The 18,912-nt window shown below is 31.7% G+C and overlaps 1 protein-coding gene across 1 annotated transcript; it reads left to right on the top strand.

Annotated features, from left to right (window-relative positions):
• LOC112722171 (bifunctional dTDP-4-dehydrorhamnose 3,5-epimerase/dTDP-4-dehydrorhamnose reductase) lies at positions 1-2,312 on the top strand. The gene is made up of 2 exons (XM_025773139.2): positions 1-758; positions 1,538-2,312. The coding sequence occupies exons 1-2, from the start codon at positions 105-107 to the stop codon at positions 1,985-1,987; spliced, it is 1,104 nt and encodes a 367-aa protein (XP_025628924.1). The 5' UTR covers positions 1-104; the 3' UTR covers positions 1,988-2,312.
• The last annotated feature ends 16,600 nt before the right edge of the window (positions 2,313-18,912 follow it).

Here is an 18,912-nt window from a genome sequence, read left to right as displayed (position 1 = left end):
AAAATTGACCATTCGTGAATTTAGCACAACAAAATAACAATAGAATCTTGTAATAACTAATAGCCGATTAACCGTGTTCATAGGAGTCACTGTCGGGAAAAAAGATGCAAATAATGTGTGTCCCTATTCAATACACACATTCATATCCGCTATATATGTATCCTCGAAACCTAGCACCCGAAAATCCCATTCTTCTAAGTTTCACAACAGAAAAATCTCAAAAGCAGAAATACACAACAAACTCAGAAGTCAAAACCAACAGAAAAACCCAGAGATTCATCACAAGTAGCGTTTCAGCTTCATACATGGGATTTCCAACCAACGGCGCCGGAGCTAACAAGCCCTTCAAGTTCCTCCTGTACGGTAAAACGGGCTGGATAGGGGGCCTGCTGGGGGACCTCTGCCGGGCCCAAGGGATAGAATTCTCCTACGGGTCGGGACGACTGGAAAACAGGGCTTCCCTTGAGGCGGACATAGCGGCGGCGAAGCCCACACACGTGTTGAACGCGGCGGGTGTGACGGGCCGGCCCAACGTGGACTGGTGTGAATCACACAAGGTGGAGACTATACGGGCCAACGTGGTCGGAACCCTGACGCTTGCTGACGTGTGCCGCGAGAATGGTTTGTTGTTGGTTAATTTTGCCACGGGATGCATCTTTGAATATGATAAGGATCATCCTCTTGGATCTGGTATTGGATTCAAGGAAGAGGATACTCCTAATTTCATTGGATCCTTCTACTCCAAGACCAAGGCCATGGTATATATACCTATCTTTTCTCTCTTAACTTCTGCCAATTTTTTTCATAGAAGAGATCTGTTCATAACTTGGTAAGTTCTAATGTCATCTTAGCTTTTGTAATTGAGAAATGTTAGGGTGCCAATACCTTTTATTGATACTAGCCAAACAACACCTTATTTTTATATTATTAGGATTAGAGTTTAAAATTTAAAATTTAGTACTTAAAGATTTAATTTAAAGTGTTAGTAAAAAATGATATATTTTGTTGGTCATGTATTCATGTTGCATGAGTGGGGTCGTTTTGACACTTGATTAGAAATTTAAGTTGAGAATCACTTGTACAGTCACATGTTTTAGTTACTCTTTCGAGCAATGTCACACATGTTATGTTTGTTTTATCTTCTTGTTATGTATGTATATGTGGACCCTCCGCAGTAATAGCTACTTGGCTAGTGTTTCGGTCTTTCGGAACAAAGTGGTGTTTGTTGTGTTGTGTTTCAAACTTCAATCCAACAGTGTCTAAATCTAACAGTCACACTAAGTAGGTGTATTTGCACAATTGCCCAAGAAAAAGAAAATGTTATGGTTGTCAAATTACCACTTAACCAATGTTTTATTCATAGATGTAGCTCAGTTTGCAAGAAAACACAAGAAAGAAGGGCAAAAAGTGTAAATGGAAAAAGCAATTGCCTATATAACTTTGGATAATGCTAATTTGACAGCCACAACATTTCTATTATGAAACATTGGTTTAGGCTAGTATACTTATTTACCCTGTTTCACCTTGTATGTTGCAGGTAGAAGATCTGCTGAGAAACTATGATAATGTATGTACCTTGCGAGTTAGGATGCCTATCTCCTCTGATTTATCAAACCCACGGAACTTCATCACGAAGATAACTCGGTACGACAAGGTAGTGGACATTCCGAATTCGATGACCATACTGGACGAACTACTCCCCATCTCCATAGAGATGGCAAAGAGGAACCTCACCGGAATATGGAACTTCACAAACCCGGGTGTGGTGAGCCACAACGAAGTCCTACAGATGTACAAAGACTACATTGACCCCAACTTCTCATGGAAGAACTTCGACCTCGAGGAACAGGCCAAGGTCATCGTTGCACCTAGAAGCAACAATGAGCTTGATACAACTAAGTTGAAGAATGTGTTCCCGGAACTCTTGTCTATTAAGGAGTCCCTTGTCAAGTATGTCTTCCAGCCAAATCGAAAGGTCAATGCTTGATTAAGCATGCATCAATAGGTATGAACATGAGTTCACATTTCATTTTGGTAAGCATGTGCAGGAAAATAAGAGAACCAAAGTAACTCTGAGGAAAGGGTTCCCATTTTTTGGCATTAGTATTGATTGCAGTTGGTGTGGATATATTTTTATGTTGTATTCTATTTTGTATTAATAGCACTATATATACTCATTATTTAATGGGAGTTGTTTACAAACACTGAATTAGATTTTGAGCTTCGAGCTCATTGTGATTGTAATGACTGAGAATGAATAGTGATCCAATTGGATTCAATAGTAAATTTTTGGTTCGTTCAAACGCTATAAATGGATGTTTGGAAGACACTAGTGTAGTGTCTTTACTATAGCAGCAATAGATCTTTAATGGTCAAAATTTGATTGAGTCAATAATATAGAGAAACAGCTTTCGTCATGAGTTATTATAGGGATAAGAAAAGTGATTAGTCATACAAGAAAGCTTATGGTAATTAACTTTGTGCAACCCCATAACAAGTAGGAAGCAGTTAATCACCCACACTTTTTGGGCCGGGGAAGGAAAATGTTTGGTAACCAAATAAAAGTTAGTCCAAAACACCAAAACTTTTCATGTTTGACATTATTTATTCCATGAGTGATGAGTGACATTTATTAATTAAATCAGTAACATTTGAATATAACACTCTCACCCGCATGAATTCATGTATGGCATTAATAATGATAACAGGAGCTGCATTACAATTTTTAAATTGTATCAATTTCATTAATAGTAATAACGATGTAGATATTATATAATAATATCTAAGTGTAACATTTTATTCTTGATACTTTTAATTTTGTTTCCTATCAAACATTTTTTAATAAATCTTTTTATTTTTCTTTTTATTTATAACCCTTTTCAAGTTAACCACTCTATTTTTTTTTTCAATTTTTATAAAATTTATACAAATGCTAATGAGACATAGTTGTAACATAATTGAATATTTTAATTATTATTTATATGTATATTTATTTATTATTTTTAATCTACTCACATAAAAATAATATTTAAAATTTATTTCATAATTTTCTTTCATATTCATATTTTATTTTTTATTTATAACATTCTATATAAAAATGATGGGTTGTATAACGAAATTAATTTAATATTTTTGGCATAACTTTATAATTTTATACCTATAATTATATATTTATTATATTTAATATTATACAATTTTAAAATACATATTATTATTATTATTATATATGTAATTAACAATAGTTTGAATATAGTATTTTGAATAGTTTAAATAATGTATATTTATTATTTATTATTTTACCATGAGAATCATCACGAGTGGTCACATAAAATTATTCCATAATATACAAATTTACTCTATAAAATAAGAAATTCAAGTTTAATATAACATCCCAAAATATTGATTCATAACATCCTAAAGAATAATCACTAAAATCATCTAAAAAACTTCAATTGTTAGCACAATATATATCACTAACACTTACTTCAATCATTGCTTTTTCTTTAGCGCAGCCCTTTTGGCATCAATAGCTGATAGCTCAATTTTTGTCTTTTCAAATTTATTTAAAGATCTTTAACTTCTAAAAATATCTTTAATATAACATCTATAATTTTTATAAATAACATACATATTTTATTATATATAACATTTATAATATCATATATATAATATACATAATTTTTTAAATATATTAAATATTTATAATTTCATACATATAAAAATTCACATTAATTTAAAATTTTAATTCAATCATCAATTATTATTAATGCAATATACAATGAATTATATTGTCAATTTAAACTTTTAATTTTTTTATTTATTCTGGGCGTTGTTAGCATTATTAGCGCTCATAAACCATCTTCTATATTATAATTTCATTAAAATTCATTTATCAATAATTTATATATAATTTGAAAAAATAAATAAATATTTACAATTTTTTTCACTTGTCTTTTATGACACATATTTTTGTTAGATATTTAATTCTTTTAATCAAATTGTAATTCTTGCTTATATCAATATATCTAAAAGTGTTCTATTAACACCATACATTAACAAATCTTAACATCTCAACTTTTTTTTTGAGAATGAATTTTTTAAGTAGAGATTTTGGTTTATTTTATTCAAAATAAACAAATATATTTAAAAATGTAATAAGAGAGAGAAAAAAAAACCGAGATTTGTGCATATAATTTGGCATTTCTTTCTTTTACAAATTTCAAACAATAAATATTTTGGGAAGGAGTTAACGTGCATTTAAAATTTTTATCAGAGATGTGATGGACGCGCCATTATATGGTATTAGGTTTAGAGTGCAATTCTTTGGTTAGGTAGCATCACCGGAAAGGAATTTGAGGTGGATTTTGTGTTTTATTTGGGTAATTATAGTTTTGAAGAACTTGATAATACTTTCCTTTTAAATTGTTACATTTCTTGTGAAATTACTAAATAAAAAAGAGAAAATAAATATAAATAGAGAATTTTTGTATTAATATTTTTAATGTAATTATTTTTATATAATTGAGATAATACACAAATTTTTTAATATTATATTCACTCTTTCATGAATATATATTATGTAAAATGATAATTTGTAAATCGAAATTTAAATATATCTCCTGTTTGTATCTCAAGATATTTTACTATAGAAGAAGAATCATACCCCACATAAATTCTTAATTTTTTTTTGGGTTTTATTTTGGTGCAAGAAGATAGGGCAATTGGAACATATATCGTACACCCAAATATTCTCAAATGAAAAATATTTGGCTGCTGGCTAAAAGATAATTGTAGAAGAAAAAATTAATGATAACTAATTGGCCTCAAACGAATAAGTGCTGCGGCATGTAAAATTGCATACCCCAAATAGAAATAGGGAGATTTATTCTTATAAGTAAGGGTCTAGCAATTAATTAGAGGCGTTTAATAAGTGATTCTGCTAATTCATTTTGTGTATGAACGTGAGCTACTACATGTTCAACACTTATTCTTTTAGCCATACAATAAGCATCAAAAGTTTGGGAAGTGAATTTTTACCAACATTATCAAGGCGAATTGCTTTGATTGGATTTTCTAAAAAATATGATTTTCATCGAATAATTTGAGCAAGTAATCTCGCAAACGTCAGGTTGCGAGAAAACAATAAGCACGCATGTGACCATCTCGAAGATGCATCTATTAGGACCATAGTTGTAAGAACCGGACTGGTGATCGAACCGGTCAGGTTACTGGTTCACTGGTTTATTGGTTCAACCGATAAACCGTTGGCTGAACCGGTAAAACCGGTTTCACATGAATAAAAAATATAAATATTAAAAATAGTCATAAACTTAATAAATTCAAAATACATATCGTTAGTTCTTCACCAACATTTTAAAAACAACCAAGTTTCAAAGTCTAAATATAACTAATACAAAGATAAACATGAAAGTAGTTAGTACTAGTACATTAGTATCATAATTAAACACAATATGGATAATAATTCATAAACTAAATCCAAGGAGTGATTTCGAAGTCGGCAAGTTGCTCTTCATCTGACAAATGTGGAGCTACATCCTGATTGGTTTCATTTTGATTTGCATTTTCCACAGAATTATTAGCTCCATCATCCTCCCGATCATCTTCCAAATCCAATTGATCTAGCATTATAGATAATGTTTCACAAATCAAGATAAAAAATAATATAAAACATGTTATAAGGCATACGAAAATCATAGTTGATCAAAACTCATAAATAAATAAAAGCATACCTAAATCATCTAAAGGTGATTGAAGCTTAAACCGATGAATTCCTCCACCCCTAATAAGCTTCTCACAATATATGCATAGCAGAATTATTTTTCCAGACTCCACAACTTGTTTACAATGACCCCATGCAGGATCGTTTTTTGCTCTATTATTGTTTTTTTGGGTTCCGATTGATGCATCAACAGTTGATCCTTGTTCTTGCGAAGATGATGTTTCTGATGGTGTATTCGCAGCAGACATTCTAAAAGAATATGGAGTAGCAAAATCGCAAAATTATAAAACAATAACAATCCTAAATTCCCTAGTTCCTATTCCCTATTCAGCAAGACAGCAACCTTAAATGCTTAAATAGTTAAATTCCCTATTCAGCAAGACAAACATATTCATATTTCATAGATTCAAATCAAGCATATAATTCAACAGTTTCATATTTCCAGTACAAATCAACAAAACAACAAATTTACAACTTACAAGTCAGCAAGGATATTCAGCTTAACAATTTCAATAAGCATATTCAACAGTTTCATATTTCAAGCTTTCAACAAGGATATTCAGCTTAACAATTTCAACAAGCATATTCATATTCATAACAGCAAGTCAGCAAGAAGTGCAGAAAAAAAGTAAGTTTACAACTTACAAGTGCAAATGTGCAATGCAGAACAGAGCGAGTGTAATGCATTTTTCACAGAACAATCATTAAACTTTAAGTGCAGAACCGAGAAGAAGCAGATTACACATTACAGAACTGGAGCTTACCTGTTTGACAGAGTCACAGAGCAGAAGGGCGAGGCAACGGCGAGTTCGACTGGAAAAGCAACGGCGACTGGGCGAGGGCGACGGCGCTGGAACGGCGAGTTCGCGGGTGGCGGGTCTGTATCTGTCCTGTTCCTACTCCCTTGGTTGAGTTGGTTCCTTCAGAGTTCAGACTGGCGGTGAGACGAAGAGGATGACGGCGGGCGGCTGGGGGCTGGGGGCTGGGTGAGTGAGGTGAGGCCGAGGCGGACTGGCGGAGGGCTGATAGGGTTAGGCTTAGGCGCTGTTAGGGTTTGGGGGAAAAGGGGAAAGTGGAAACTAGGGTGGGGGTGGGGTTTGGTAGCCCGTAGGGCTTTTCTTTTTTTTTTTTTTTAAAAAAAATAAACCAAAACGACGTCGTTTTGGAAAAGGAATTTTAAAAAAAAAAATTTTTGAACCGGTCGGTTAACCAGAAACTGCTGGTTTTTCGATTTTTATCAAAATCGGCCGGTTCAACCCGGTTCGAAACGGCTCTCTTCCTTATCCGGTTACATCACTCAACCGGACCGGTTATGGATCCAATTCACTGGTTTTTCGGTCGAACCGGCCGGTCCGGTCCGGTTCTTACAAAGTATCTAAAGGATCTACATAGTGGATGAATTGGTTCACATATATCTCCTTAAATTCTTTCTAGAAATTCAAGGGACTCAAATCTAATCTTTACTTATAATGACCTTACAATTAACTTTCCATGAGAACATGCAGTACAACAGAATTCACTAGATTGAAGAATTCTCTGACTCTTTAGTAAATATCCATAGAAGTTTTTAATAATTCTTCACATCGTAGTTGTTCTAAGATGTCCCAATCGATCATACAAAATTATGAATTTATTTGGGTTAGTAAATTTTTAGTTTACAATGCCATGTGATTCAATTGCACTGATTTTAGTATAGTATAATCTAAAAGAAAGTGATGGTAACTTTTTTAATATAATCTTTTTATTTAAATCATGAGTTGTGATATATAAGTACTCATGATTTTTCTCATTCGTTGTTTTAATATGATATTCATTTTAGCGAATATCGTTAAAACTTAACAAATTTGTTAGAGACTTAATAGACAATAGTGCATTATTTATTATGAATTTTGTTCCTCCAAAAAATAAAATTATAACTCTTTCAGAGCCTTCTATCATATTGCCTGAGCCAATAATGGTATTAACGCATTCTTCTTTTGATAAAAGATAAGTAAAATATATATTACTTTTAAAAATGGTATGCAAATTTGCACTGTTCACAAGGCAAATATCTTTATTATATGTTCTTGTCATTTTTTTTAAAGATAATAATAATAATAATAATAATAATAATAATAATAATAATAATAATAATAATAATAATAATAATAATAATTAAAGATGTACGCACAGTAAAATTATATTCTTGAATAATTAAAACGGACACATTTAGTGATTTTAAAGTTTTTAAATATAAACATTAATATTTTATTAAATATTATTTACATATTATACTTAAAATTTAAATACATAGAAAATAAATCTTAATAATAAATTTTTTACATTATTTTATGACATAAGTACTTAATGAACTTAAATATTAAATTTTCTATCATTGATTAAATGGTCAATATTTCTTTTAGAATCATCAAAAAAATCAGATACTTTATAATGAGTGATGTAATTTTCAACATCTTTGGAAAATAAAATTTGTCTCTTTTTCTTTGTCATCTTTTTTCAAGGATGCTTGATAAAGATCAACTAAATATCTTGAGTACGACAGGTATGTAACGAATGGCCCTTTCTATCGCAACAGAAATATTTATCTTCTTGATTTATTTTGCTCATTAATTCTTTCTTTATTCCACTTCTAGTAAGATCCTTTCTTGTTATCAAAATCTTGCCATTTATTCTTTTTGGGGTTATGATTTGCAGCATTCGCTTCAGAAAATGGGGCGGTGCCAGTTGGGCACGCTTCATGATTTTTTAAGAGCAATTCATTGTTTCGCTCAGTAACAAGAAGACAAGAAATTAGATTATAATATTTTTTAAATTCTTTTTCTCAATACTGCTGCTGTTGTAGAAGCACATTCAAGGCATGAAAGGTCGAAAAAATTTTCTCTAATATATCATTATCAGTTATCTTTTTCCAACATAGTTTTATTGGTGATGTAATTTGGAACATTGCTGAATTCCTATAATGCAAATACACTCATTCATATAGAGTTTGATGAAATATCACTGTCTTTTGATGATTATACCTTTCTTCAAGGTTCTTTCAAAGATCTGCAGGATCTTTTAATGTGAGATATTTATTTTTCAATTCTTCGTCAAGATGACAATAAAGGAAGATCATAGCTTTGGCTTTATCCTTTTGAGATATTTTGTTTTCAGTCTTAATGGTATTTTCGAGATCCATTGAATTAAGATGAATTTTGACATCTAATATTCATGATAAGTAATTATTTTTAAATATATTAAGAACATTAAATTTAAGATGAGAGAGCTTTAACATAATAAAAATTTATTACATGTATCTTTCTGAAATTTAATTAGTATTATGTTGATAACGTATTGTAAAATAACTAAATAAAAAAAGAAATAAATATAAAATAAAAAAGTGTAAATATAAAATTCTAGTATTAACATTCTCTAATATAGTTATCTATATATAATTGAGATAATACACAAGTTTTTTAATATTATATTCACTCTTTCATAAATATATATTATCTAAGCAAAAGTGTCTTATGTTATGTTGCTATATTTATACACAATTTTTTTTTTATTTTATGTCTCATGTTATGTTGTTCTATTTATACCCGTAGAATCCTCCTTTTTTTTTTTCTAATTTCATTAATGTTCAATCCAATTTTAAAAAATTTTGCACTTCTACCATTCAAAGTTTGAACCGTCCAAATAATTTTGATTGAAAAAATAAGTTATAGATGTTTAATTGATGGACATCCACATTGCAACAATTAAGACAGTTCTTTTTAACTTTTGCATGTTGACCTGGTCTTTACTGTTTGAATGTATAATGATACATGTAATTAAAAATACGAAATCCTCCTCCTTTCTCTCAAAATTGAGGATGAGTTGCTGAGTTTCCTTGATTAAAGTACATGTAATTGAAAATATGAAAGCCTCCTCTTTTCTCTCAAAATTGAGGATGAGTTGTTGAGTTTCCTTAATTAAAGTAAAATTTCTAGTTATGTGTCCCAGTATAAACGATAGTTGTTTTGGATGCCTAAATTTTATGTACTGGCTTTAATTCTTAGACAGTGTATATAATAGGATTTTTTTTTTATTTCCTATTTTCTTAAAGGTAAACTCAGATGCATTTAAAAATTGAAAAATATTAAAATAGTATTAGAATTTATTATTTTTCGTAATTATTTTTAGTTATTAACCAAATTTCTTTAGTTTAATAATCTAATAATATATTTTAGTCCATATTTTTAAATATTAATAACTAATTGTTGGCAAAAAATAAAAAAATTTGATAGTGTCCTCTAACATTTCTCTTAAAAATTACATATTAGTTCTCGCGATAGATAAATATTCGAAGATTTATACTAATCTAAAAAAATAAAATAAAATATAAATTCCTAGTGCTGATAATTTTTATTTAATTTTATTTTAAAATAAACTTTATCAAAAAAATTTTAGAAGAATTTTTTAATTTTTGGAGATAAATAATTTATTAGACTGTTATAGTTGTATTAAAAAAAATAAAATAGTAAACAAATTGTTTATTGACCACAAAAAAATAAGAATAATAATTACAAATTAGTATTTATTATAAACTTAATATTTTTTATTTTCCCTTTTTTTTTTTACAATTTCTTTCATTTTCTATGGTTTTTTTTGCCAGTAGCTTTTTTTCTTTATTTTTGGTTTCAAGATATAAAATTATAACAATGTTGAACAATTAAAACGGTATAAAACGTGATATAGGCTAAATGAAAGTCCAAAAAATAGTGCCAAAAATGTCCAAAAGTAAAAAAAAAAAACATCTTGTTAATTAATAATAATTATTCCTGGTTAAAATAAGGGATAAGTACTTTTTTCGTCCCTAACGTCAGGGGTCAAAATCAATTTTGTCCCTGACCTTTTTTTCTTATTAAAAGCATCCTCGCTCAACGTTACAAAACGTTATAAAATTATCCTTTTGTTCATAAACAATATTTTTTGGACAATTTTACCCTTTTACAAAAATAAAAAATATTAAAATTAATATTAAAAAATAAAAGAAACCCTCTCCATCCCTGGCATATCTCTCACTCTCTTTCGGTCTTTCTCTTCTCTCCCTTTCCGCCAACCCACCACCGCTGCCCCTACCTCCTTCTCCATCTTCTTCTCCCTCTCCATCACCACCCCTCTCTCTCTCTCTCTCTCTCTCTCTCTCTCTCTCTTCACCACCACCACCACCACCTCCTCCACCACCATACCACCCACTACCCTTAACTCTAACACCAATCATGCTAACTCTTCATCCATCAAAATCAACATCTGAATGGTTGAACAATATCACCCAATCAGTTAAACAAAATCAACACCCCCGCACCAACATCAATTGAATGCTCAACGCAATACCCGAACAGAGAAACAAAATCCCCACAAAATCAGCACCAAAAACAATTTTAAAACCGCAACCCAAACAAAAATGAAGAAATCCATAATTTAAAACAGAATTGTAAGGAAATTTGTTCCTACTTTCACATTAAGTCAAACACCTGCAAAACAACCCCGAAATATATTAGCAAACTACAATCTATGCCATCAAAGTTTACCGACTCATCAATCTGTGAACAAAATATGGACAAGCTCCATGTCTTTATTGACTATCACTTTTATTTAGACTTTTTTCTTTCATGCATTTCCAAGGCAGAATTACAACACATGAAAGCCTTACTAAAATCGTGGTTCTATCGTCGATCCACGTTTTGGGAAGAAAGTGGCCAGAGTTTGATTTCGTTGTCCAATGCAGAACCCAACCTAAATCCAAGGCACAATCTGTTAAGAAGATGATGGAACTATAAGTTTTTTTTCATTTTTACCTCTCTCAATCTCTTTGCTTTTGAAGTCTAAAATCTAGGGGCTTTTAAACGGTTTCATTTTTATTTTCGTAAGAAAATAAAAATATGACATAAAAATATAATTGATTAAACATTTTAAAAATATTTTCAAAAAAATAGAACAAAGTTAAAATCGCTATTTTCAGTTTTTTCGGTTTTAACTTTTGAAAATATTTTCAAACAAAAATACGGTGTTTTTGGTTTTGGGACAAAGGTTTGAATTTCTCTTACTCGTTTTTATAAGTTTTTTTGTGTTATATTCACCCAGTGTATTTTGCTTATTCTTTTCTATTTTTTTCTCCCTTTCTCTATGTTTTGTGGTTAGAATATCCATTATTTACCTCTAATTATACATACATTTTTTTAAAAAAGTGAAATTTTTTTTTATTTTTTTTATTTCATTTCACTTTTTAATTTTTTATTTTAGACTTAATTTTTGTATCTTTAAGTATATAGACAAGGTAATTAAAAAAATAGTGTTTTAATTAGAATTAAAATATAAATTTATTGAGTTTTATATTTGATTAAGCTGTGACATTTTGTTTCAAAGTAGCAATCATCTTCTGTTTCTAATATGGCAAATTTAGTTTAAGATGCGGTTAACGTAAAAAACATGAATAACAAGAAAGCATATTTGTTTAAGTTAATGGATGAAACAATAGCTTTGTTTGGATTATTCAAGTCATAGAGTGCCATAAAAGCATTTAGAAAACCTTTAAACAAAGGAACCAACATGAATAACACTCCATTTATCTATTTTCCCTCAAATAACCTCAATTTTTGATTTCAATTCCTTTAACAATCATCAAAACTTATTTTGGGAGTTCTTTACTTCTTCCATTCTTATTCTAATTGAATACAAATTTGAAAAAGAAATTTACAAGCACAGTAATGGTTCTAATGCACCATGCATCAGCTTAACAGCATATATAATAATCTTTGGCATTTACATTGATATTTAATAGGCTACATTCTGACAATTCTCTCTCCACCATGTTGTAGTATGTAGTCTTTCTTTATTTCCTCCAGAACTGCATCATTAGTGCTGTAAGAAAATAGAACAAATAGAAAAAAAAGTCCATTACTATATTTTCAAAACTAGAATTCTGATTGGGTGTGTATATAAAAGTAAGCCAATCATAATACCCTAGGATCAAATGATAGCAGATACATTTGGAAAGGTTACATGATCAAATGAGCTTGATGGCGGATATTTATAGAAAATTAAAGTCCAAAACCAGCATGAGTCATTAAAACAGGTTCAATTGCCATTGCATTATTTTCATCTAATATAAAAAAGTTAAAAACTAAGATTATATTAAAGAAACACATCTCGGTCTAAAGAAAATAACCAAAACTAACCGGAGTAAAAAAAGCACCAAAGAATTGCTCTTATATGTATGTATGTAAATTGTAAGTGTAAAAAGGGTAACATCTCCGGCAAAGACCTAATAATGCTTATTATCTTTTTTTTTTTAAAAAGTAGATTATACTTTGTAGCATACTCAATAAGTAGAGATTTGGAGCCAACGTTCCAAAAATTACATGAATAAAAGGTACTTGATCATGCAATAGCAAAAACGTGAATTCATAAAAAAAGGGTTAAGTACATTTTTCGTTCCTAAGGTCTGAGGTGAAAATCAAAATCGTCCCCGACCTTTTTTTGTTATTAAAATCATCCCCAACGTTACAAAACGTTATAAAATCGTCATGTTCTACTTCAATTATATTTTTTTGACCAAATTACCCTTCACTATTAATAAAAATAATATTAAAAAAAAAAAACAAAACCCCACCCTACCCCACTCCCCAACCTCTTCGGTCTCCCCCCTTCCCCCTCCAAAATCCCCTTCCTCCTACTCTCAGACACGCCCCACTGCCAACATAACCAAACTCTCAAACCCCCTGACCCTGCTTTCCAAGTTTCAACTTCCTTCTTCCTCATTCCTTCTATTCATTATTCTTCTTCTGTTAATGATGCTAACTACCTGAACCACTTGTTCAAATTGTAAAGTTTGCATTGAGGCACTGTCATTGCGGAAGAAGAAAGAGTGAGAAAGCAGTGCAGCTGAAGAATAATTGACATTTGAAAGGTATAATTATTAAGAGAGTGACAATGAGAACCCTCTGCAACGTATGCAAAAACGCCGCTGCAATTTTATTCTGCGCCACCGACGAGGCTGCTCTTTGCCGCTCTTGCGATGACAAGGTTTGACTTCAATTTTATCAAGATATTGTTCTTCCGCTCATTAATGTCTAGTCATTTCGATTAGTTTACTACACAAATTGAATTGTTATGGAGCAAAAATAATAGATAAAATTATTAGCACGGGTTTAAAATTTATTGTATACTAGGAGCCTAGGACAAGTATATTACATCGTTTGACTTGATTCACTTATATGAATACAATTGTTCAGGCCATTGGTTGGTAAAAAAGATCTAAAGCTTTTCTCTATTAGTCTACTGATCCACTGAATTGAGTTTTGTTTTATTTTATTTTTATATGGATTCCTGACTAGATTGTGCATTGTTGAGGTTTGAGTGTGGTTTTATGTTGGCTATTGGAGTTGTGTTGGGTAAGGAATTCAAGTGGAAAGAGTTAATGATAGTGGGTGGGGCGGTGGTGGTGGTGGTGGTGGTGGTGATGATGGTGGAGAGAGAGAAAGCGAGAGAGAGGTGATTGATGCGTAGATGATGAAGATGTAGGGAGACAGAGGGAGGGGGTTAGTGGGGAAGGAAGGGAAGAGGTTTTTTTATTTTTGTTTTAAGGGTAAAATTGTCAAAGCATTATTATTTTTTGTAAAAAGGATAATTTTATAACATTTTGTAATGTTGAGGATGATTTTAATAACAAAAAAAGGTCGGGGACGATTTTGATTTTGACCCAAAATGTTAAGGACGAAAAAAATATTTAATCCTAAAAAAAATTACATGAAGTTGAAAAGATACATCTTAACCATTATTGTATCGATTTTATCTAACTTACCAATTATTGGCTTGCTACAAATCAATCTTCAGCTTCATTGCTACCATGTGAAGCATCCTCATCATATGCTAAAATATAAGTAAAACAGTATCATTACCAGCCATTAAGCAATTAGAACATTATCATAACTCATTGACATATATACTTACAATCTCATCATGATCAATGTTAACATGATCAAGCACGTCATCTTCAAAAATGTCAAATTCAGGGCCTTCTAACTAACATTGATCAATGTCCCGACGAATATGATAAGTTGTTCAATTGTTCCATGTCACATTCATCATGGGATGATTAATGCCACATCCAAAAGTTGGGCAACATTAACACTTGCCAGCATTACTTGGAAAAAGAATCACCATCATAAAAGTACTATTTTTCACTTACTAATACAAGTTTATCAAATGCAAGTCAAAAAGTGAAGAATAGAAAGCTGAGACCTCACATGAAGAAATTGGCAGATACTTGTTGGTTCTCATAATGCGTTGGTCTTTATAATTCGATGTTCAAACTCAATGTATAATAATACATCACACAAATTTTCGCACACACATCCATGCCCTCTTACCTTATGCAATGCAACAATAAAAATAATAATTATCCTATATCCCGTTCCTAACGAAGCTTTACTACATGGATGAAATAGTGACATTACATCCTATCATAAACTATGTCTAAATTTTAGGAAAAATTGCTTAATATTTTTTTTTAACTTTGAACATACTTTAATCACCAACAACCAGATTAGAAAGGAAGAGACTCATCTTAAAAACTATGAAACACAAATCAAACTTCAACAAAAAATATTATGAGTTGTGACAGATTTCTAGCAAATGAAAAAAAGATTCATCAAGTTCAAATATTCAATGCATTTTCTGATCTCATTATCCACAATTAAAAAATGAGCAAAAAATAGAATCAATTTATAAATATGACTACACTAGTAAATATGACTTTGCTGATTTTACAAATATGAGCAAGTTAGAGATATAACACACATATAATCACATAAAAATAAGCAATAGTTATAATACAAAAGTTAAAGTTCTTACTTGTAGCTAGCGAGGACTTCGGGGAGAAGCGAGAAGAGAAAGAAGGTCTTCTCAACACCTTTGGTAGGCTTGGAGAGCAACGAATATGAAACTGGGCCAATGAGGACATGAACAATTTCAACACCAAGCTGAGCAAAAGAAAAAGATACTCAATCACAATGTTAATAATTTGATGTACATAAACACGTGAAAAGGCTAAGAATTGTGTTTTGAAAATAATGATCCACCCAAGTGGCAAGACAAGGTCCGATACAAGAATCAATAACAATTTTCAATTCAAATATTGAATAGAGTAAAAAAAATAAAAAAATATTTACTAGTTGTTACCTCTGATGCAAACCATGTTGGAGCGAGGTATAGGCACTCCAATTGCAGACATGGCAGTGAGACAAGGCGAGATCACCCAGTAGCGATGGCGAGATACAACAAGGAACAGAGTATCAGCGACAACTCAAGGTGAAGAGCAGAGAACGAGCAAGGAATTAGGGCAAGGAATAGAAAACCAGTGACGACGCAGAAAGATCTGAAAGTGTGGTGCAGTAGCGATAGAAGGAGGCAAGAACCCAGAGCCAAATGTCTCTCCTCTTTGAAAGAATGTTTAAAAGGGAAGGGAACATTTTGAAAAACTAAAAATATAAAGAGGCAATGTCTAATTATCAAATTTTTCAAAAACAAAAAAGCGGGGTTCCATTCATAAATATTTTAGGATGGTTAATGTGACTCCCACACAAAAGTGGGAGTAACAAATCTGTGACCTAAATAATATATATGGTCTCACTCCGTCACATACATGTATTTAAAATAATTAGTACATTTCAATGATATAGCATCTGAAGATACCCATTGGATGTGCGTATTTCCATTGACACAAACCCACACAACTTTTGTGCTGTTTCGGGAATAGATAATACATTTGAAGAGTGCTTCCAAAAAAACTAGTGAAGTAAAATTTTAACTCATTTTTCAATAAAAAGATACTTTAAGAAATGAATGTTTTTTCATAGTATCATTATTAATTTTATTTATCTAATAGTACTTGGTCTTAATGAAGATGAAAAGAGATCTCATGCAAAATTTTACCGTAAATTTTCTCCTTTTCAAAATTTTATTTTAAATATATTATTTTTTTAAATAAATTTAAAATATAAAAATTATAATTAATTTGAAACATAAAGAGTAGTAAATTAGTGTAGTCACTATATGATTGAAATTGTGCAAGCAAATTTTGTGGGAGTAAAAATCATTTTCAACCATGTAAGAAAGAACAGAATCAGAATTTACATATCTCAATACAATAATTAAGATTTCTAATTATTATTGAAGAGATGTTAGAATGAAAGAGAAAAAGTGACTAATTCAGAGAAACTAAGAGCGCAATACTAATGTGATAAAACTCATCAATTATGCATTACAATGCCTCCAAAGTCAAAATATATAGCAGAGGTTATGACCGCTGTAACACTCGACTACATAGTATTTTACGCTTAAGTCGTAAAATAGAGGTGATGAGGTATTACAACCTGTAAAATAAAATATATATACATAGTAATAGTTGAAAGGATTTAGTAATCATGTGGTGGAGCCTTAAAGGAAAGCTTAAACAAATCGTGAAAAGAAAAGAGCAACGCTCACGTAACAGAAACTTGTGTAAGGAAAGTAAATATACATATATATATAATAAGAGAGGAATGACAAAAGATACAAAATATCAAGTCCTAACTCGACCTGCGAAGCCAAGGCCGGCCAGAGAATATGTACATACATATATACATATATACAACCCAAAGTCTCCCCAAAATACTCAAAATAAACACTTAGTTCTCCATAAAGCTTCTAGGAGGATTAAACATAACATACAAGTGGAGAAAAGTCTAGATACACATATATACATAGTAAAATATCAGAACCAATGTCCCAACTTCGCTTGCATAGTAAATCCAGACACCTAGCGAGGTGTCTCTCGACCTGCATTTGAAAACCACAAATATATGTATGGGATGAGAACCGGAGGTTCTTAGCATGATAATGGTGCCAACATACATAATATATAAGGTCCCGAGAAAGGTAGAGGCAATCCAAGAATCCGATACTGAGAAATCAAACTTAAGGAATAAGCTAATCCAGATTTTGGGTATATAATCTAAGGTCCTTAGGTTTATAACTCAGATCCTAACTTAACCCTTCAAATCCTACTTCCTCCAGTTCTCCAGAACACCGGTGGAATAGTTCTCGTCACTCCTCCTCCAGACAAGGAGAATCTCAGTTGCACAAACAAACAATACAAGCAAAGAAAACACAAATAGGATGCAGTTACAGCAGGTAAAACATATAGCAAGTAGACATAGTAACTCAAATAGGCAAATCCAAGTAATGCAAACTCAAATAAAATAAACAAATACATATGATGAATGCCTGCCCTATGGCCGATGAGTCTCATTTGTTAGTTATAAAGACAAACCCGATATGTCCAGTAGCTAACCTTGGACAGAACAGCAAACACGGAGCAAGTGGGACAATGTCGTAACCCTTGCATCTTACCCGCGTACCCAGAGCAAATGACAACTTCACCCTGCCTCTTACCCAGGTGGTGTTACAGTTCTCAAACTAGAGCAAGCTGTGACAGAACTCAACCCTTGCATCTTATCCGGAGTCTCGAACTCTTTCCCGAAGCAAGTGGATAACACCACTGCATCTTACCTGGCTTATTGACTTTTATCCGGAGCGAGTGGACAATGCCATCACCTCTTACCTGGAGTCTCTACTTATATCCGGAGTGAGTGGACAATGCCACCGCCTCTTACCCAGCTACATATACCTCTTTACAATTCAATTCATTCATTATCAATTCTGTCTTTATTCATAACATCATCATCATTTTCGCACTTCATCAACCACAAATCATTACTCAAAATCTTTCTTCACCACCAAGTTAACCCTCCCTCAAGGTTCTCTCCCTTTCACCAAGATTAAAACTAAGTATTAGGACCTTAAAAAGTAAAAATAGAGGTTTAGAGGTTAGAAAATAGGTTGAAAATCACAAAAGGCACTTTTCCCAAAAGCAGGAGTCTCGTGTATGTGAGCTCTATCCGTATACGCGAGTATGCTGGACAGAGGTGCATGACTGCGTACACACGCCATATCTCGCATAGCAAGGGTGTAATTCGCTATCTCACGTACGCAAGCCCTGTCTGCATACACGAGTCTCATAGATAGAAGCGAATTCCCACATACCCAGCCATGTGTCCACATACACGGGCCCTGTGATTTCTCAAAAAGCTGTTACAACCTGCAGC

The sequence above is a fragment of the Arachis hypogaea genome, chromosome 11, assembly GCF_003086295.3.
Source record: "Arachis hypogaea cultivar Tifrunner chromosome 11, arahy.Tifrunner.gnm2.J5K5, whole genome shotgun sequence".
NCBI lineage: Eukaryota > Viridiplantae > Streptophyta > Magnoliopsida > Fabales > Fabaceae > Arachis > Arachis hypogaea.
This window is presented reverse-complemented; position numbering and strand designations above follow the sequence as displayed.